This window comes from Ailuropoda melanoleuca, chromosome 3 (genome assembly GCF_002007445.2).
Source record: "Ailuropoda melanoleuca isolate Jingjing chromosome 3, ASM200744v2, whole genome shotgun sequence".
Lineage (NCBI taxonomy): Eukaryota > Metazoa > Chordata > Mammalia > Carnivora > Ursidae > Ailuropoda > Ailuropoda melanoleuca.
This window is the reverse complement of record NC_048220.1, coordinates 35,556,809-35,574,739: the sequence shown is the minus strand read 5'-3', so window position 1 is coordinate 35,574,739 and position 17,931 is coordinate 35,556,809. Positions and strand designations below refer to the sequence as shown.

General features: G+C 35.5%; 1 protein-coding gene across 4 annotated transcripts in view; it reads right to left on the bottom strand.

Moving 5' to 3' along the window:
- The window catches only part of MTREX (Mtr4 exosome RNA helicase), a 94,723-nt gene that overhangs the window by 11,372 nt on the left and 65,420 nt on the right, over window positions 1–17,931 (bottom strand). For all 4 annotated transcript variants that reach the window (XR_004624068.1, XM_002928073.4, XM_034656238.1 and 1 more), the window contains 4 exons: window positions 11,769–11,879; window positions 10,443–10,631; window positions 5,760–5,923; window positions 1,154–1,259 (listed from right to left, as the gene is read on the bottom strand). Coding sequence is in view for 3 of the 4 variants with exons in the window: in XM_002928073.4 (XP_002928119.1) it covers window positions 1,154–1,259; window positions 5,760–5,923; window positions 10,443–10,631; window positions 11,769–11,879 (570 nt within the window). In the remaining variant the exon portion in view is untranslated. The remainder of the gene's footprint in view (window positions 1–1,153; window positions 1,260–5,759; window positions 5,924–10,442; window positions 10,632–11,768; window positions 11,880–17,931) is intronic.

Genomic DNA, 17,931 nt, shown 5'->3' with positions numbered 1-17,931 from the left:
GGAATTTGACAAATATTCTTAACAACTACCCTGGAAATTAATGCAATAAAATTCTGAACCTAAGAAAAACAACAACCAAACATAGTATTTTGTACAGTAATGACTTCCTCATATGCAAATTACTTCACAGGTGCATAGCAGGCATTCTCAGGGGAGCATAAATTGTTTTGGGACTATTGTCCTCTTTGTTATCACCGCCACTCTAGCTCTAATTCTAATCAGTAATCAGGAAGCTGAGAGAAAAGGACCTACTTATTTCAACAAGTAATATATTTGTCCTGCTTCATAAATAAATAGTTAACAAACACATCAATGGCAGAACTGAAAAAACAGTTTGTCTTACACAATTCACTTGAAAGTTAAACTAAGTGTACATGGTAAAAGGTCTTCTAAAAATTTAAAAATCAGTATTAAATTACTTTTAGAGGGCAAATGTCTTTGTCTTATTCTTATTTTGTCCACTTCATCCAAAATGAATAAAGTTCGAAATGTAAAACATGCATTTTACTTTTTAAAACAAATCATACTGGTTTTTGGAATAAAGTAAAAGATCAGTGTTTTGTGGTGGGCCATCTAGTACTTCATTTTTTGATTTTTAAGAGTTGTTGAAAGTGAACTAACTACTCAATGAAAAAATTACTGTGAAACCAGTAATGAGAATGCTACAGCCACTATCTCAAACCTTACTTACGACAACTAAGACTTCAGCCACTCGGAAAATCAGTTGCTTCATATATGTTCTCCATTACAGGGAGGAGAGAGATTCATTTAACCTCACTGTAGCCCCTTTTATTTTCATTCTTTTGCCTAATTTTATTTTCATTCATTCACCCTTTTCTTTCTAGGACTATGTGACCAGACCAGATCTTCGAACAATGCACTGGGTTACAGAACAAATTTAAAGCCTGGAATATGATTAATGACTATCCACAAACAAAATCTTATTTCACTCTCCTTTCTGATAATATGTATTTAATTACTTAATACTCTCTTATTATATTTGTGTTAAAGTAGTGTTGATTTCTAATTAACATTACCCATGATACGTAAATATGAAACATTTTTATAATTAAAAGTACCCATAGTAATATTAAAATTAAGTTATAGGATGTGTGAATTAGTAAATAAGGTTATGTTAAATCTATTAACTCACATTCTCTTGAAACACAAAGCAGCTTAGTAGTGCCGTTGCCTGCTCTGCAGACAGGTCATTGAAAAGGCCATTAAACATCATCTCAGTGAGAAGGAGCTCATCAGCACTAGATCACCATGAGAAAAAGAGAATAATTTTCAAATGTTGTAATATAAAAATACAAAGTGTATACATACATGCTTAAAATGTAGACAGTTTTTTAATAAAATCTATTACTTGAACATAAGGAATAATCAATGAGGAATGACAAAGATTTATTTAAGAAAATGACAGGTCTTTATATTTTCCAATATATCAGTAATAAGTGTAGGATGGTTATTTCATATAAAAATCCCATTCTAGGAAACACCAAAATGCAAATCTTTACTGAAATAAAGAACTCTTTCTTAACTCTCAGTACACCAAGAAACGTAGTCATCACCATTTTTCCTCTGGGTCCAAGGATCCATTTAATTGTTTCTAAGGTGTTTAACAATTTATAACACAAAGGGATAATGAAAAACAACTTCATTAGAAATCTTAATTAGAATGCAACCACAGTAGACACACACTGCATTCCCAGTGTTGAAAATGTACATAACCAAGATGGCCAACAGCCTTTAAATGAAAGTCAAAGCTGCTCTTCAACTGTTATCTGTGAGTCTGGGCAATACCCATGTAGTAAATACATTCCAAATTTCCAATACATCTCCAACAGGTACTAGCTTATTATCACTTCTGTTTTTCTCCTGCACTTAACATTATCAAAGCATACTATTGACTGCAGATTTCAAATACATCTCTTGTAAAGACTCTAGCTTATCATTATTTTTGGTTCTTCTTTTATCAAAATATACCATTTTTAAAAACTTTCACAAGTTGTAATTTTGTTGAAGAGGGAGGCCATCCTCTTTGCTCTATAACTATACAACATTTTCATATTCAGGTTTATATTATAGAGATTAGAATGATCAACAGAATTTTTTTTGATCTCTCCATCTTTTTCTTAAAAATTTCCTTGTATTTACAACTGTCTTTAGCATTTGACCACTTAAAAACTATCAAGGACAATTTAGCAAACAAATCATAACAGATAAAAGACTATTGTCACAAGTCCTTTTAGCAAAATGGAATGGTCCAAGTTCTTAGCACAAAACATTACGCAACTCCTGCTTGCCGAACAGAAAGGAAAGTAAAATAAATAAGAATCTTAAAATTTTCTTTTTGTCCTTAGAGAGATATTATTCACCCACTGATTCTTCAGTTTGAGAATTTACCTACAGACTAAGATTTTTGCTACATGATTAATTTCACCATCAACACTGTATCTTCTGATTTGTGTAATAACTGCAAAAAAAAAAAATCTTTCCTTTTTTCCCTTTGCCATCATGGGTGGAAAAGGAAAAACTCTGCTCAACTGTGCTCAATGGAAGCTACAAAAGACTACAAAGATAGTGTTTCTAGAATTCTGTAATCAAGGTTCCACAACATATCTTACATTTATAAAAGGGCTTAACAGACCCATTTGGTAATTTTGAGGGTGTTACCTTTATTAAAAAAAAAAGCAAACTTTATTTTTTGACTTCTAAAAAAGAATAAAGTCATGAACTATTAATCTTTTTAAGTAGTTCTAACTAATCAAAAATAGAGTAAAAAACTAAATCTGGATTCCTGATGGTAAAATGTTAAGTCAAAGAGGACAATACAAATAAGGCAAGAGTACTTCAAGAACTACGTATTAGCACATACATGCCACTAAGGTGGGAGCAGACAAGAAACATAGTAACCACAGGAGAGTGATCTAACAGGTTACACAGGCAATTACACAAAAAAAGTTGAGGAGCTTAAAATAAGACCGGAGAAATTCACAGCAAGTTTCGTAAGATGCAGGAAAAAATATGTAGGAATTAGGATTCGGGGTAGGAATGAAGGAAGAGTCATGCTAAGAGAAAGAAACATGTGTGGGATGTGGCTACAAAGGAAAGGGCAACAATACACTAAATTATGGCATTTATTCTAAAAGCAATAGGGAATAACTGAGAGACTTTCACCAAAAGAATGAAATGATAGGATCTGTGCTTTGGAGAGAATACTGTCAAGGTAGTATAAAGGATGGATTATAAAGACTCAAGACAGGAGGCAACAAAAATGAGGGCTTCTGCAGTACTCTAAACATGAATTAATGAAGGCACATTAGTCAGTGGGAAGAATTAAAAGGGCAGAGAGAGAGGAAACACTCAGGAAGATTGGAAGAGAGAGAGAGAGAGAAGGGAGACGAGTCTAAGAGGACTCCTAAGTTTTTGCCATTAGTGTCTGGGTCTTATTCAGTAAGAGACCAGAGGGAGAACCAAATACTGGGGGAAAGGTAACATACTTTCATATGTGACACTGTTCTCTCTCTCTCTCTAGTCTTATTCTAGAATAAAATCAGTATTATTCTCTCAAGACTAAATCCAGCTGCAGATATCTAAGAGAAATTTTCTACGTTGTTAAATACTATACAATATTACAAAGAAACAATTGCAATAACATTTATAAATTCTGGCATATGAATCTGTAAACCAGTGCTGTGGCCTAGCTTTAGATGTGGGTAAATTATTAACCTTACGGTACCTACCTTTTTTTTTTTTTTTTTTAAGATTTTATTTATTTAACAGAGAGAGAAGGCCAGTGAGAGAGGGAACACAAGCAGGGGGAGTGGGAGAGGAAGCAGCAGGCTCCCAGCAGAGGAGCCTGATGTGGGGCTTGATCCCAGGACTCCAGGATCACGCCCTGAGCCAAAGGCAGACGCTCAACAACTGAGCCACCCAGGCGCCCCACGGTACCTACAATTCTTTAATTACAAAGTAGGAAAGCAGGTTTAAGGAAAACTAGAAGCTGACGTGGCAGATCTAACTTGAACAAATGATATATCTGGCTCACACAGTAACTAAAAAAATAATTTTGAATTAGTCTGTGAACAATTAAAAACCAAGGGATGTCACTTAAAATTCTGGTTTTTCGGCTTCTCTAAATTGAAAAATCTGTTATCAGACTGTTCTGTAATACTTGGGGCTGGGTAGCTGCTGCCCCCTTTTGGTGACCAAGAATTGTTCTAGTTTACCACACAATCTCCTCCTGGCCCCTGTAGACATGAGTTGTTAACATCTGAACTAAACAATAAGAAAAATATGAATAAGTCTTCTCCAGAAATGTCTGAAACCATATACAAGGCCTATAATTCTCCAGCCCCATCCATTAGGGCCATGGTGGAAACACAACAAACTGTTGCAAAAACATCTTTTATGAACTCAATGGGACTAATAGTTATAACTATGGACAAAACAAAAAATATCTTCAGGCTAATGGAAATCACATGGGATCTTGAGCCAGAACCATTCAATAGGTCTTTCCTCAACTTCTGACCCACAGAAACCACCAGAAATAATGAAATGACTGCTGGTTTCAAGTCATTTAGTTTTAAGGTCATTTGTAATATGTTAAAAGATCACCAAAATAGATAATATCTTATATCCAGTTTTATGCCATGGCCTATAATATGCTATGCTGTAATTCCCTGTTTCTTAACCCAAAACTTTATACAATAGGATAATGGTTATTAGAGTAGTTTAAGGTGGGAAAATGTTCAAAATTGTAAAAAAGAATTAAGTATACAAAACTGTGTATAAACTAAGATCACGAATACATAAAAATACACAATGCAGTAAAATAAAGAAAAAAGGAAATATATCAGAATGCTAATAGCATTTGTATTAAATAGTGGAAGAGATTTTTTTTATGCTTTTTTTTTTTTTAAGATTTTATTTATTTATTTGACAGAGAGAGAGACAGCCAGCGAGAGAGGGAACACAAGCAGGGGGAGTGGGAGAGAAAGAAGCAGGCTCATAGTGGAGGAGCCTGATGTGGGGCTCGATCCCATAACGCCAGGATCACACCCTGAGCCGAAGGCAGACGCTTAACCGCTGTGCCACCCAGGCGCCCCTAATGCTCTTTTTCTAACTTCATCACCAAAAACTGCATTTACTATGGAAGGTATTTTACAAACTTTTAATATTTTATTTTTTAAGATTTTATTTATTCATTTGACAGAGAGAGAGAGAAACAGCACAAGGAGGGGGAGTGGCAGGCAGAGGGAGACAGAGAAGTAGGCTCCCCGCTGAGCAGGAAAACCAATGCGGGGTTCGATCCAAGGACCCTGAGATCATGACCTGAGCCAAAGGCAGACGCTTAACCAAGCCACCCAGGCGCCCCACAAATTTCTTTTTTTTTTTTTTAATTATGTTCAATTAGCCAGCACATACTACAATACACACTTTTTATTTTTAAGACAGCTTTTGCCAAAAGATTTACAGTCCTTGTATAAAAACAGTATCTCATGGGGCGCCTGGGTGGCACAGTCATTAAGCGTCTGCCTTCGGCTCGGCGTGATCCCAGCGTTCTGGGATCGAGCCCCGCATCAGGGTCCTCCGCTATGAGCCTGCTTCTTCCTCTCCCACTCCCCCTGCTTGTGTTCCCTCTCTCGCTGGCTGTCTCTATCTCTGTCAAATAAATAAATAAAACCTTTAAAAAAACAAAACAAAACAGTATCTCATTTTAAAGTCAGTTTCCTAGAACAACCAGTTTTTACCTGCTTATCTCACAAGCCACTCGTCCTTTCATCTCTATGACATCAGAAGAAGTAGCGAATCCCAACCTTCTTAAAACACGTTTGCGACATTTGAGCTCATCCATTTGTAGGACAGTTCTTGCTTTCTTTAGTTCTCGCTTTGCAGATTTAATATCTATTGCAATCTAAGGCACATAAAATGATAAGGAAAATTCAAAAAAGTAAACAAAATAAAAAGATTTATTCATGTAATGAAATAAAAAATATATTTTTTAAAGATTTATTTGAGAAAGTGTGTGCACGAGCAGGGAGAGGGGCAGGGAGAGAATCTCAACCAGACTCCCCACTGAGCGTGCAGCCCAACGCAGGTCTTGACCCCATGACCCCAAGACCATGACCCAAGCCAAAATCAAGAGTCAGGCGGTCAACCCACTGAGTCACCCAAGCACCCTAGAAAATATTTTATAAGGATACCTTACAAGGATACTTGGAGCTTCTTATTTTCGTAGGATATTACACAAAAAGAATGATATATTTGTAGTAATTAAATACCAGCAAAAATGTTAAATATATAGATATATAAAACACCATTTGAAAAATTTAAGGCAAAGCAGGGATATTTAGGAGTTGTTAAAAGTTTAAGAAGCTGGGGAACACAGCATGGTTCTTGCTTAAATGAGGAGCAAGGAGGAAGATCTAGAAGAAGGAGTGAGGCAGACAGCCATCAGCTAGATAAGGTAACCTGCTGGAGACTGAAAAAGTCAGTAGTAAATTAGGATAGGCTCTCCCAGACAAATCTGAAAATTAATCATGCTTCCAAAAGCAGCATCAGCTCCAGCTTTTCATCCTTAGGATATGAGGGGGTAGCTTAGAGAACAGGAGAGATGAGGGTTTATGAGTCTTATCTCTTGGCTACCAGTATTTCCCTCATGATGTCCTGAAAAGTATTTCTTCTCTTTGCCTTCTAATTGTATCACAAAACTGCCTAAGCTAGAAATGGCTTTAGCCAAGAGAATAGGTCTTTATTCTAAACTTTAAAAGGAAAAAAATATTTTGAGGTCATCCTCCAGAATGGATGAGTTTTAAAATTCAGTTAATCAGTAAATACCACATACTTTCCAACTGGGACAAGAATATCATAGTACAACAGTAAGAAAATAATGAATTACTAAGATTGAGGCTTGAAGTTCAGAAAAATACTGACAAAACAAAATTTTAGGGACTCAGGAAGTGAATTCAAAGACTCCAGAATTTTTCATATGATTTATTAGGCTTCAATTGAGGAGCAGAAATGATAAAGGCAATGACTGTGGTCTGTAATGGATATTTACTGATAGCTAATTATGTACCCTATTTCTAGTGCTTTATATTATTTCATTTAATTCGTATAGCAATTGTGTAAAGTAGGTAACTAATATTAAATGTGAATTTTACCAAGATAAATATCTGAGAAAGATTACTAAGTTAACTTAGTCAAGATCGGAGCTAGTGGGTAATAAAGATGGGATTCAAACCACTCTGTCAGCCTTCAGAATCCAATCTCTTACTGGTTATTTATATTGCTATGATAAAACGTGTTGTCATAATGCTATGAGGATAAGAATGCTTTCTATGCTAGACAACTCTCTGCTACCTAGCATAATTTATCAGGTCTGCTAGGGAAAAAAAAAAAAAAAGTTGTTTTCTAAAGTTTCCTTGACTGAGGATGTCCATATGAGCAGAGCAGAAGACTGCTAAGTACTCAGAGGCATATAAAAACTTACCAGTTAGAAGACAGCTCACTAGTAAGAATTTTTTTTCCTCAGTAATTTTTATTAAAATGTATTTTGGATATATTGAGTTAAATGAAAATATTATTAAAATTAATTTCACCCATTTCTTTTCACTCTTTAAAATGTGGTTACTTTAGAATTTAAAATTATATACGTGGCTTAAATTATATTTCTGTTAGATGATGCTGTTTTAGATCTTTTCCTACACATTTTAAACGAACAGATATACTCATGTCTGTAAAAGCATGGACACATAGTAATAGGAGCTTTTCCCCAACAGAAGTGAGATCAGCTTCCTTTTCTCCTAATAAATCAACTGCAAATACATTTGCAATACATTTTGCAAAGACGACAAGTAAAATGACCTCATTTTTTAAAAAGTTTTTTAAAATTAAAGATATTTATTTATTTGAGAGGGAGAAAGAGAAAGCACGAGTTGGGGAAGAGGCAAAAGGAGAAGGAGAAGCAGACTGCCTGCTGAGCAGGGAGCCCGATGCAGGGCTCGAACCCAGCACCATGGGATCATGACCTGAGCTGAAGGCAGACGCTTAACTGATTAAGCCACACAGGTGCCCCAACCTCATTTTTTTTAATGCCCCTGTTGATTTCCATGATATGGATATGTATAAGTCATACATCTAAATCCCTACTGATGACACACTGAGGTTAGTTTTATATTCATTTGCTTTTTCAGACATTGCTATAAGAACATGTTGGTATTACCTCACTTCGGAGTCCCAATTCCTAGCAGCAGGAAAGCTGGGTCAAAAGGTATGAGTACTTACAATGGTGACAGCTGAGAGATCAGCTTTTTGAAGCCTTCTTAGAGAGCAGGGCTAAGGGATGTGAAATTTATCCTGCAGTCACTAGGAGGCCTAAAAAAACTTGTTTTTTTCCCCTTAAATTGTTAACTCTGTAGTTTTCTCTCATTATAAAATATTCTATAAACACATTACAGACAATTAGGGAGGAAAAAGAAGAAGAAAAAAACACTACTATAATCTCATTGCCCAAATACCACTACTTCAGGTTTTCCTTTTAGTTTTTTTGGCGTATGTTTTTATTTGTGCTAACTCATAATCATAGTCCACATCGATATTAGCATTTAATGCACCTGTGCAAGGCTTTTTCCATGTACTGCTGAGTTTTCATAGCAAGTTTAGCCACACACTATGGCCTTTTCCCGTTATGTCCGAGTAGCTCGGATAATGCCACTCTCTGTGGCTTCATACCACCTTCTCTGTGGATACTTTCTAGTCACCATTCAACCAAGCTCAAGAGTCTGTGTTCTTGTGATGTGGAACTGTTCAGGATGACTCTCTGGTGGCAACACACAAAGTACATGGAAGCAGGGAGGGAGCTGATGGAATGGTCTCGGTGAGAGATGAACAGGCCAGGGTCCCAAGTGAGGATCCTTGTACTAGTTACTAAAGCTTTTTGTGTCTCCATTTCCCCATCTTGAGAAGCACCCTCCTGGTGGACCACAGCATGGTGAGGTGTATGTTCACTGTCCACGTGGCACAGGGCCCCATCATGTTAGTCCACAGAAAGCCAGAAAGAGTGCTATAAAACTGTGAACTAAAACATACCACTTTGTTAAGCCAAGAAGTTTCCATTCACAAGCATGTTCAATAAATAGTAGGTATCTACTTTATACAGAGATCATGTGGGATACGGGAGAGTACAAGTAAGCTAAAATGAAATACCTGACCCTAAGGAGCTTAAAATAATAATTTGTGAAACAGGAAGACATAGGCAGAAAACGTGCCATGCGATAAAACCTGAAAAAGCATTAATAGCAAGGAGCTTTAAGTTTCAAGGAGAAAGTGACACTTCTATATAGTACAAAAGATTCTAGTTGAAGAGAAGTGGACAGTGGAAAGGAATGTGTTCACTTCGAAAAGCTTTTCCTAAATTTATTATTCACAATGGCTCCAAGCATGCTTTTCTGGTTAGAGACTACAGCTAATTACCCTAAAAAGCTAAACTATTACAACTTCATACCACTAGGAAGGCTATAATAAAAAACACAGACAATAATAAGCATTGGTGAGAATATGGAGAAATAAGAATTTTCATAAATCGCTGGTAAGAATGTAAAATGGTACAGTCACTTTGGAAAAAAACTTGGCAGTTTCTCAAAGGTTAAACACAGACTTACTATATGACCCAGCAATTCTACCCAATTCCATCCAAGAGAAATGAAAACATATCCACACAAGAACTTGTACATAAATGCTGGTAGCAGAGTTATTCATAATAGCCAAAAAGTGGAAAAACCCCAAATGTCTATCAACTGATGAACTGTTAAACAAAATGTGGCATATCCATATAGTGGAATATTTTTCAGCCATAAAAAGGAATAAATACTAATTCATGCTACAACACGAACGAACCTTGAAGACATTATGCTAAGTGGAAAGAACAGATATAAAAGGCCACATATTGCAGGATTTTATTTTTAAATAAAATAAGCAATAAGCAAAGAACAAGAATAAGCAAAACCATCGAGGCAGAAAGCAGATTTATAGTTGCCAGGCTCTGGAAGATTGGGGAAACACGAAGTGACTGCTAACTGGTACGAGGTTTCTTTTTAGGGTGATGGAAACATTCTGGAATTGGACAGTGGCATGGTTGCAGTTATCTCTGAATATGCTACGAACCATTGAATTTTTACCCTTTAAAGGGGTGAATCTAATGTTACATGAATTATACTAAAAAACTGAAGAAAACCCATTAAATAACAAATTATAATAAAATGATTTTTATCTTATCTTGCTGATAAGAATTAATGGTCTCCTTAAAAGATAGGTAGATAATTCTCTGTTTTAGCTGATGAAACCAAGAGGAAAGGAAAATAAAAAAATAAATATTCATTAATTTATAGTGACATACACAGAATCTTATGATAAAAAATAAGTTTCTGCCATACCTGTGCTTTTTTTTCACAAAGTGTATACACAGTTTCCAAATTTGGATCATTGTGAAGTGGATGAGAATACATTCTATGCTCAAAAGCCTCCACTTTTTGGATCACTTTTTTCAGCCCTTGATCTTGAATGCCCATGTCATCAATAGGATCTAATAAAGGAACACCATCAGGAAAACGTTTCTGAACTTCCTAAAACAAAAAATTTAAAATTAATTTTTTCATTTGATAGACAAGGCTAGTTAAGACTAAATAAATATTTCCTTCTATGTTTTTCTATGCACAAAGACAGAAACATGCTACTTAAAAATGCACTTAAATTGGAGTGTACTTTTCCATTGCATATGTTTTTGAAAATTCCTTCTGAATTGCTGTACTATGATTTATTGATACAGGGATGTGTTAAATTTATTAATAATTCTAGTATTTAGAACTCATCAGTTCTGAAAGTGGCACAATTTACTGATAAACACATTATTGTATATTTAGGTTGTTGTAACATCTTACTGTTACAAATAATCCGGTGTTAACCCAAGTGTAAACTGTTTTCAATTTTCTCATGATTTCCTTGGGGCTGATTCCTAGGGGTGCACTGAGTCGAAAGACATCAATTTTTTAAAGGGTCCAGATCCCTATCAATAGGCCTTAAAGTTAAAATAGGATTTGGTGAGTTAGGGATTTAAAAAAAAAAGAAAGGTTACCCACATAAAGATTCTGTAAAACTGTCAAGAGAATTCTTCAATTCAGGAAGCCTGCCTATGGACCACAGCTTATTCCTACTCTAACGAAAGCATCCTGTTTATCTTTGTTTTCTCAAATTCCAGTATAGAGCCTTTGCTGCATAGTAAATATTAATCCAAGTATTTGTTGACTAAATAAATGACAAAATTCCTTTTTCTTCCCCTACTGGAAAATAAAATTCCAGAATGACATAAATTTTTCCTACTGAGAATAAAACTATTTCATTAATTTATTAACTACACTAAAAAACGTTTAAAAGTCCTGGCATGTGATTTTATACATAAAAATTTTAATACAGTCTAGTTATTTTCACTCAACAAACAAAGCAAAACAAATTTTGCATGCAACAGTAGCCATGTTTTCCTCTGTGAGATCCCCTTTAGTAACTCACTTTGCTGGTATATTCAAGGAGTGGACAATCTACACAAAGATCTCCTATTATCTTTCATTAAAAAGAACTGCCACTGATAGCAGTGTTTACAGTTTTTTTTTTTTTTAAAGAAAGCAATACACTTTAAAGCGTTTAAGTTTAAGTTGTCTTGCTATAAATCCTATTTATATTTAAATTTATAAAATTAACACATGTACCTGTATTGATTTTAAAACACTCTGTCTGTTATCCACTGGTCGAAGGTCTTTAGGAATGTAAAGCCTAACACTGCTGATGGCAGACAGGAGGTGTACCAAAACTGGAACAACCTGCCAAGAAAGAGTTACAGAACACTACAATTAAAACTGCACATTTTCAAACTCTGCCATTCCCTAAATTTAGCTTGAATCCTTAAAACAAAGCTGCATTAACAATTTGTGACACACACAACAGTTGATAATAATCATTATGGAAGCTTGTATCTTATCAGAAGCTATATTTCAAAAGTAAAAACTAATTAAACCTCTAAATAACAGGCAAATAAATGGTACCTAAACATAAGTTACTCCCGCAATACAGATTACATTTTCACATCCTCCTTTACTGGCACTTCTTGAATACCTTAAAGTACAACAGCACTACAGAGGAAGGAAAGACTCCTGTTTAGCTTTAGATGCCCAAGTAAGGTTCACGTAAGCTCTGGATGGGCCAGAATGAGAACAGATGAAAAGAAGTATTCCAACCAGAGGAAACAGTATACTCCATTAGACATAATGAAGATCACCTATCTTCAAACTAACTTCACGCTTTCTCCTGACAAGAATACCCTTTCCTCATTATCATATATGACATTTTACTTCCTTTAAATTTAGAGGTCTTCTGTACACTGAGAAGTTAACACTTTCAAAGGTCCAAATTCATCCGTGTATTGGTCTCTCACGGCTACCTTTACTGTGATTACTACTGAAAAAATGACTATCGCTGGCTTGCCGGTAACAAATATATTCCTAGTGTTTTACTGAACAAAATGGTATAACAGCTGAGCAGTCTCCAGAGTCACGACTGCTTGGGTCTGAATTCAGTGTTCTGCTAGTTTTGTGACTTTGAGGAAGTGTCCTCATCTTTTTAAGTTTCGTTCTCCCCATTTAAAAAATGGAGATGAAATGATATCTATCTTATTAAACTGCTGTGAGAATTACATGAAACAATGCACGTAAGATACTTTAAAATAGTGTCTTACCACCTTTAAAAATGTTATTTTGTAAAATAAGCAAAATTAAATGTCAACAAATCTGTATATACCAAAACTAAAATATTAGCACATATCATACTCAAATACCAAAGAGAAAAGGTATTTGTTAAGTGTTAATAAGTGAAAAAGATGAAGAATGAAAAAACAGAGAAAGCCATTTAAATGGGACAACTACAACTTCCTATTTGAAAACGACCAAAAAAAATAATACAATAAACTGTCCGTTTTATTTTCTCAATTGTTAATAGTTTGCCATATGTGCCTTTTCTCTTTCCAGATAATTTTGGGGTTTTTGGAGGGAGTGTTTTTTCTTTCTTTCTGCCTTCCTCGTTCCTCCTATTTTAACCATTTGAAATTCATTTGCGGATAACATGTCACTTCATCGTACCAGCAAATACTTCATCATGTATCTTCTAAGAACAAACACATTCTCCTGCATAGCCACATTATATCATAAAAATGTAACAATAATACATTATCATCTAATACACAGTTCATATTCAAACTTCCCCAACTGGCTCACTACTGTCCTTCACAGATACTACTACCACCACCACCACCACTTTCAGATTGAGGCTCCAACCAACGATCATTTACTGCATTTAGCTGTCAGGTCTCTTCCCTCTTTTTAAATCCAGAATACTCCCCACCCTTCTTGTTTTTATGGGACTGACATTTTCATATAATTTCTAAGTTAAAAGGTACAAGAATAGAACAAAGAGCTCCTATGTACCTTTATTCAGATTCACTAATTATTACATTTGTCCCATGTGCTTTATCATTCTCTCTCCACAAACACACACCACATCCACAGTACAAGTATTAAAAGCAGGAAATTTAACGCTGATACAATGATATTATCTACAGTCCGTATTAAAATTTCACCTACTTCCCCAATAATGTCTTTTATACTACCCTCCTCCTCTCCCACCACTCCATGCATCCAAACTAGGATGATGAATGAAATTTAGTTGTAATAATTCTTTATTCCACTTTAATCTGGAACAGTTCCTCAGTTTTTCTGTGCTCCTCAGGATACTGACATTTTTGAATGGGGTACTTATTTGGTAGAATGCCTCTGAATTTGAGTTTGTCTCATTATAAGGAATCATCAGGTTCAGGGTATGCATTTTTGGCACAGGTGATGTTTTTCTGTTCTTCCCATCCATTGATCAACATTATTGGTGATACTAACTTTCATCACTCAATTCAGGTGGTTATCTCTAGCATTCTCTCCTGTAAACTTACTACTTTCCCCTTTACAATTAATAAGAAACTTACGAGAAGATTCATACTTTGTAAATATCCCATTCCTCACTAAACTTTCAACTCACTAGTCTTAGAATCTATGGATTATTCTTGCCGGAGTCCATTTGTGGTAGTCGCCTAATGGTGATTTTTCTAACAAATTTATTCTTTCTATATTTTATCTATCTACCTACCTACCAACCTACCCAAGTATGGATTTGTGGATGCTTACTTTCATTGGATCATAATTCTTTAATATAACCTTTATTCTTAAACTGTCAAATTCATTTTTAAATAAGACATTATGAGGGGTGAACTGGCTCCTGAACCACCAGTTTGTGACCCATGCAAATCCTAGATGCACTATTTGAATGGAAAGAGAACATTGAAGTGAATGTACTTAATCCAAAATGGCAGAAAAACTCAAAATAATTCACTTGGCTTTAGACAGGAAGTAGTATGCTTTGTGTACCTGAAGTTGAATTCATTTAGCGCAAGTATTTGAGAATTTCCTTGAAAACAAAATAAACACCATTTAGTGAAGACTTGATTCAGAAGAAAGACAGAAACTGCTCAATTTCTAACACTGTTTCCCATAATAAACATTATCCAAAAATGGTCAACTCCCACATTAATGACAAGAAAGACACTATAAAAGTCCTCCAACAAATATCTCCGTAAGTACAAGGAAGGGAAGATCCTACGACTTAAGTTTTGTAAATAAGAAGTTAAATGCTTAAAAACCAACTGAATAGTTCTCATAAAATGATAAGTCTCTACACACAGAGATTTAAAAACATAATATTTGCATAGTATAGTTCATTCGACTTTCTAACCCTAATAACCTTATAAAGTAAGTTAGAATTCAGGCTCATCATGACACCAGATTGGTTTATATAAATCCAAATAATCATGTGGGTAAGTACTGCAAACTTGTTAGAATACCAATAACAGGAATAGACCTTTTCAAAGTTTGCCATAAATCAATTTCCCCTTTTAAGATAAGCAAATGATAAGGTAGATAGTAGGAAATGTCCGTAAGTTTAAGTGAATATGTTCTAAATAAGTTTCAGGCAGTGTCATTTCTTCAAATCAAGGCTATTAACTAAAATATGATTTTTTAATGTTTTCATCCAGACAAGATATTTTTTGAACCAACTACATTTTAATCAAGTCCAGGCAAAGTTATTTAAACTGATGTATTTTATTAAATTTTAGAATTTTTAAAATATTAAATGTGTGTCTTGATCTAATTTCCTTTCCAACTCTGGAAATTAACCAAAAGCTTGAAGCAATCTAAAAAGCATTTAAAAAGCTAAATTTGGTATCACACACACTCCAAGTTAAACGAAAGAAAAGGACTGTGGAACTCCCACTACCTCCTCGTATCTCATGCAAAGGAAATCTGGTTCAAACATACCCAGGCTACATAACAACTGCAGTTGAGAGATGAAATTTCCTTATAAATTGTCTATGGAATGATTTCCCTGTGTCCAGGATTCCTATTTAAGATATTAATTTATAGGGGCGCCTGGGTGGCACAGCGGTTAAGCGTCTGCCTTTGGCTCAGGGCATGATCCCGGCGTTATGGGATTGAGCCCCACATCAGGCTCTTCTGCTATGAGCCTGCTTCTTCCTCTCCCACTCCCCCTGCTTGTGTTCCCTCTCTCGCTGGCTGTCTCTATTTCTGTCGAATAAATAAATAAAATCTTAAAAAAAAAGATATTAATTTATAAAAGCAAAAAATACATACATATTCCATCTCTTAAGATACAGTCCTTCTCTGGGACACCTGGGTGGCTCAGTCAGTGAAGCGTCTCCCTTCGGCTCAGGTTACGATCCCAGGCTCCTGGGATGGAATCCTGCATTGGGCTCCCTGCTCAGTGGGGAATCTGCTTCTCCCTCTCCCACTGCTTGTCCCCACCCCCATCTCTCAAATAAATAAAATCATAAACAACAACAACAACAAAGATATAGTCCTTCTCTTTGTTCTATCTTTTTATCATTCAATCATATATAACAGAACTTAGAGTTCTTTTAAAAAAGGGACATTTCGAGGTGCCTGGGTGGCTGAGTTTGTTGGGTGTCTGATTCTTGGTTTTGGCTTGGGTCATGATCTCAGGGTCCTGAGATCGAGTCCCACAGTGGGCTCCATGCTCAACAGGGAGCCTGCTTGAGATTCTCCCTCCCTCTGTCCCTCCCCCCACTCATTTTCTGTCTCTTTCTCGCTCTCAAATAAATAAATGAATCTTTATTTTTTTTTAAAGATTTTATTTATTTATTCGACAGGGATAGAGACAGCCAGCGAGAGAGGGAACACAAGCAGGGGGAGTGGGAGAGGAAGAAGCAGGCTCATAGAGGAGGAGCCTGATGTGGGGCTCGATCCCATAACACCGGGATCACGCCCTGAGCCGAAGGCAGACGCTTAACCGCTGTGCCACCCAGGCGCCCCTCAAATAAATAAATGAATCTTTAAAAAAACAAAAACAAAAAAAGGGATGTTTCACGCTCTGTGCATGTTCTTGCATTGCTGGGAACGCAATTTTTGTCTGAAAATATTCTTACAAGTCAGGTGAATTTCTCAACACTTCTTTTATAAAACCTTTACTGATCTCGCCCCTCAAACACACTCTACCCGTTAGAGGATGCATTTTTGATGTTCACCAACTCGAGCACAAAATATTCCCCCCATTAAGCTGTCAGCCCCTTGAAACCAGAGACGAGATGATATATATACTTCATGCTAACACACCTCCCATTAATTCCCTGAAATAAACTGAATAAAAAAAATGTTAAACATCAATTATACTTCAATTAAAAAAATGCTACAGAAGACGTAGTTTGTCTAGGATCCAGTGATATCTACCCTGCAGAGGCTATTAAACTGAGACAAATCATGATTAAGTACTACAAAGCTTCTTAGTATCTTTAAGTAAAACAGGCACAGCTGCTAGGCTTACTAAAATCTGGGCCTAAAAGCGAGACAGACAACAAACAGTTTTCCTTAAAATGCTAACTCTAATGAATTAGTAATTAGAACATTTTCTTGGAAGAATCTAAGTGTTCACTGTGAAAGAATGCCACGACTTATCATCAATGTCTGCCATGACAGAAAAAGCATGTTGGCGCGTGTGCCACATATTTGCCATTCCAAGCTGCAATAACTTCAAAGGTCCCTTTGAGTACAATGACTGACTGCCTGCTAAATTGTGGGAGTTTTACTCTCATTTACAGTTAAGCAGTCAATTGTAAAATAAACACTATAGAAAAAACATTATACAAGTTTCACTGGTGCTGGAATTCTAGAGAACAAATTTTAAGATTAAGGAATAGAAACCAAACACTAGCTGGGATTAGAAGTAAAATAATTATACTTTTAATTATTATTTTAAAACATTTAATAATGAACAGTCTCCTTAAATACTGTCTGTTCTGAATTTCATTGTCATCTGAACTAACTAACCCAAAGCAACAGCCTCTGATTCTGCAGTGGCAGATTTTAATTTCGATATAGCAAAGGTTATTTTAACATACATCATCACAATGACATTTCCTAAAAAATCTATGGAATACACCACACACTTAAAACAATGTTTTAAAATAACAAAATTCTAGTATATTAGCCTTCAAATACATAGGTGGAATCTCAATAGTGAGATTTTACCTATAATTACTTTGTCTTAATTATTTAAAAAAACAGTGGAGGGGGATGTTTAAGAAATACAGGTATCTCATGTAGCAAACTGAATGTTTTGCATTTAAATGAAAGCACAGGTAAATTGAGGAGCTTGGGAAGATGGCAGAGTAAGAGGATCGTGAGCTCAGGTCCTCCCACAGATACATCAGGACTACAAACACATACAGTGCAATTCACTCTGAAA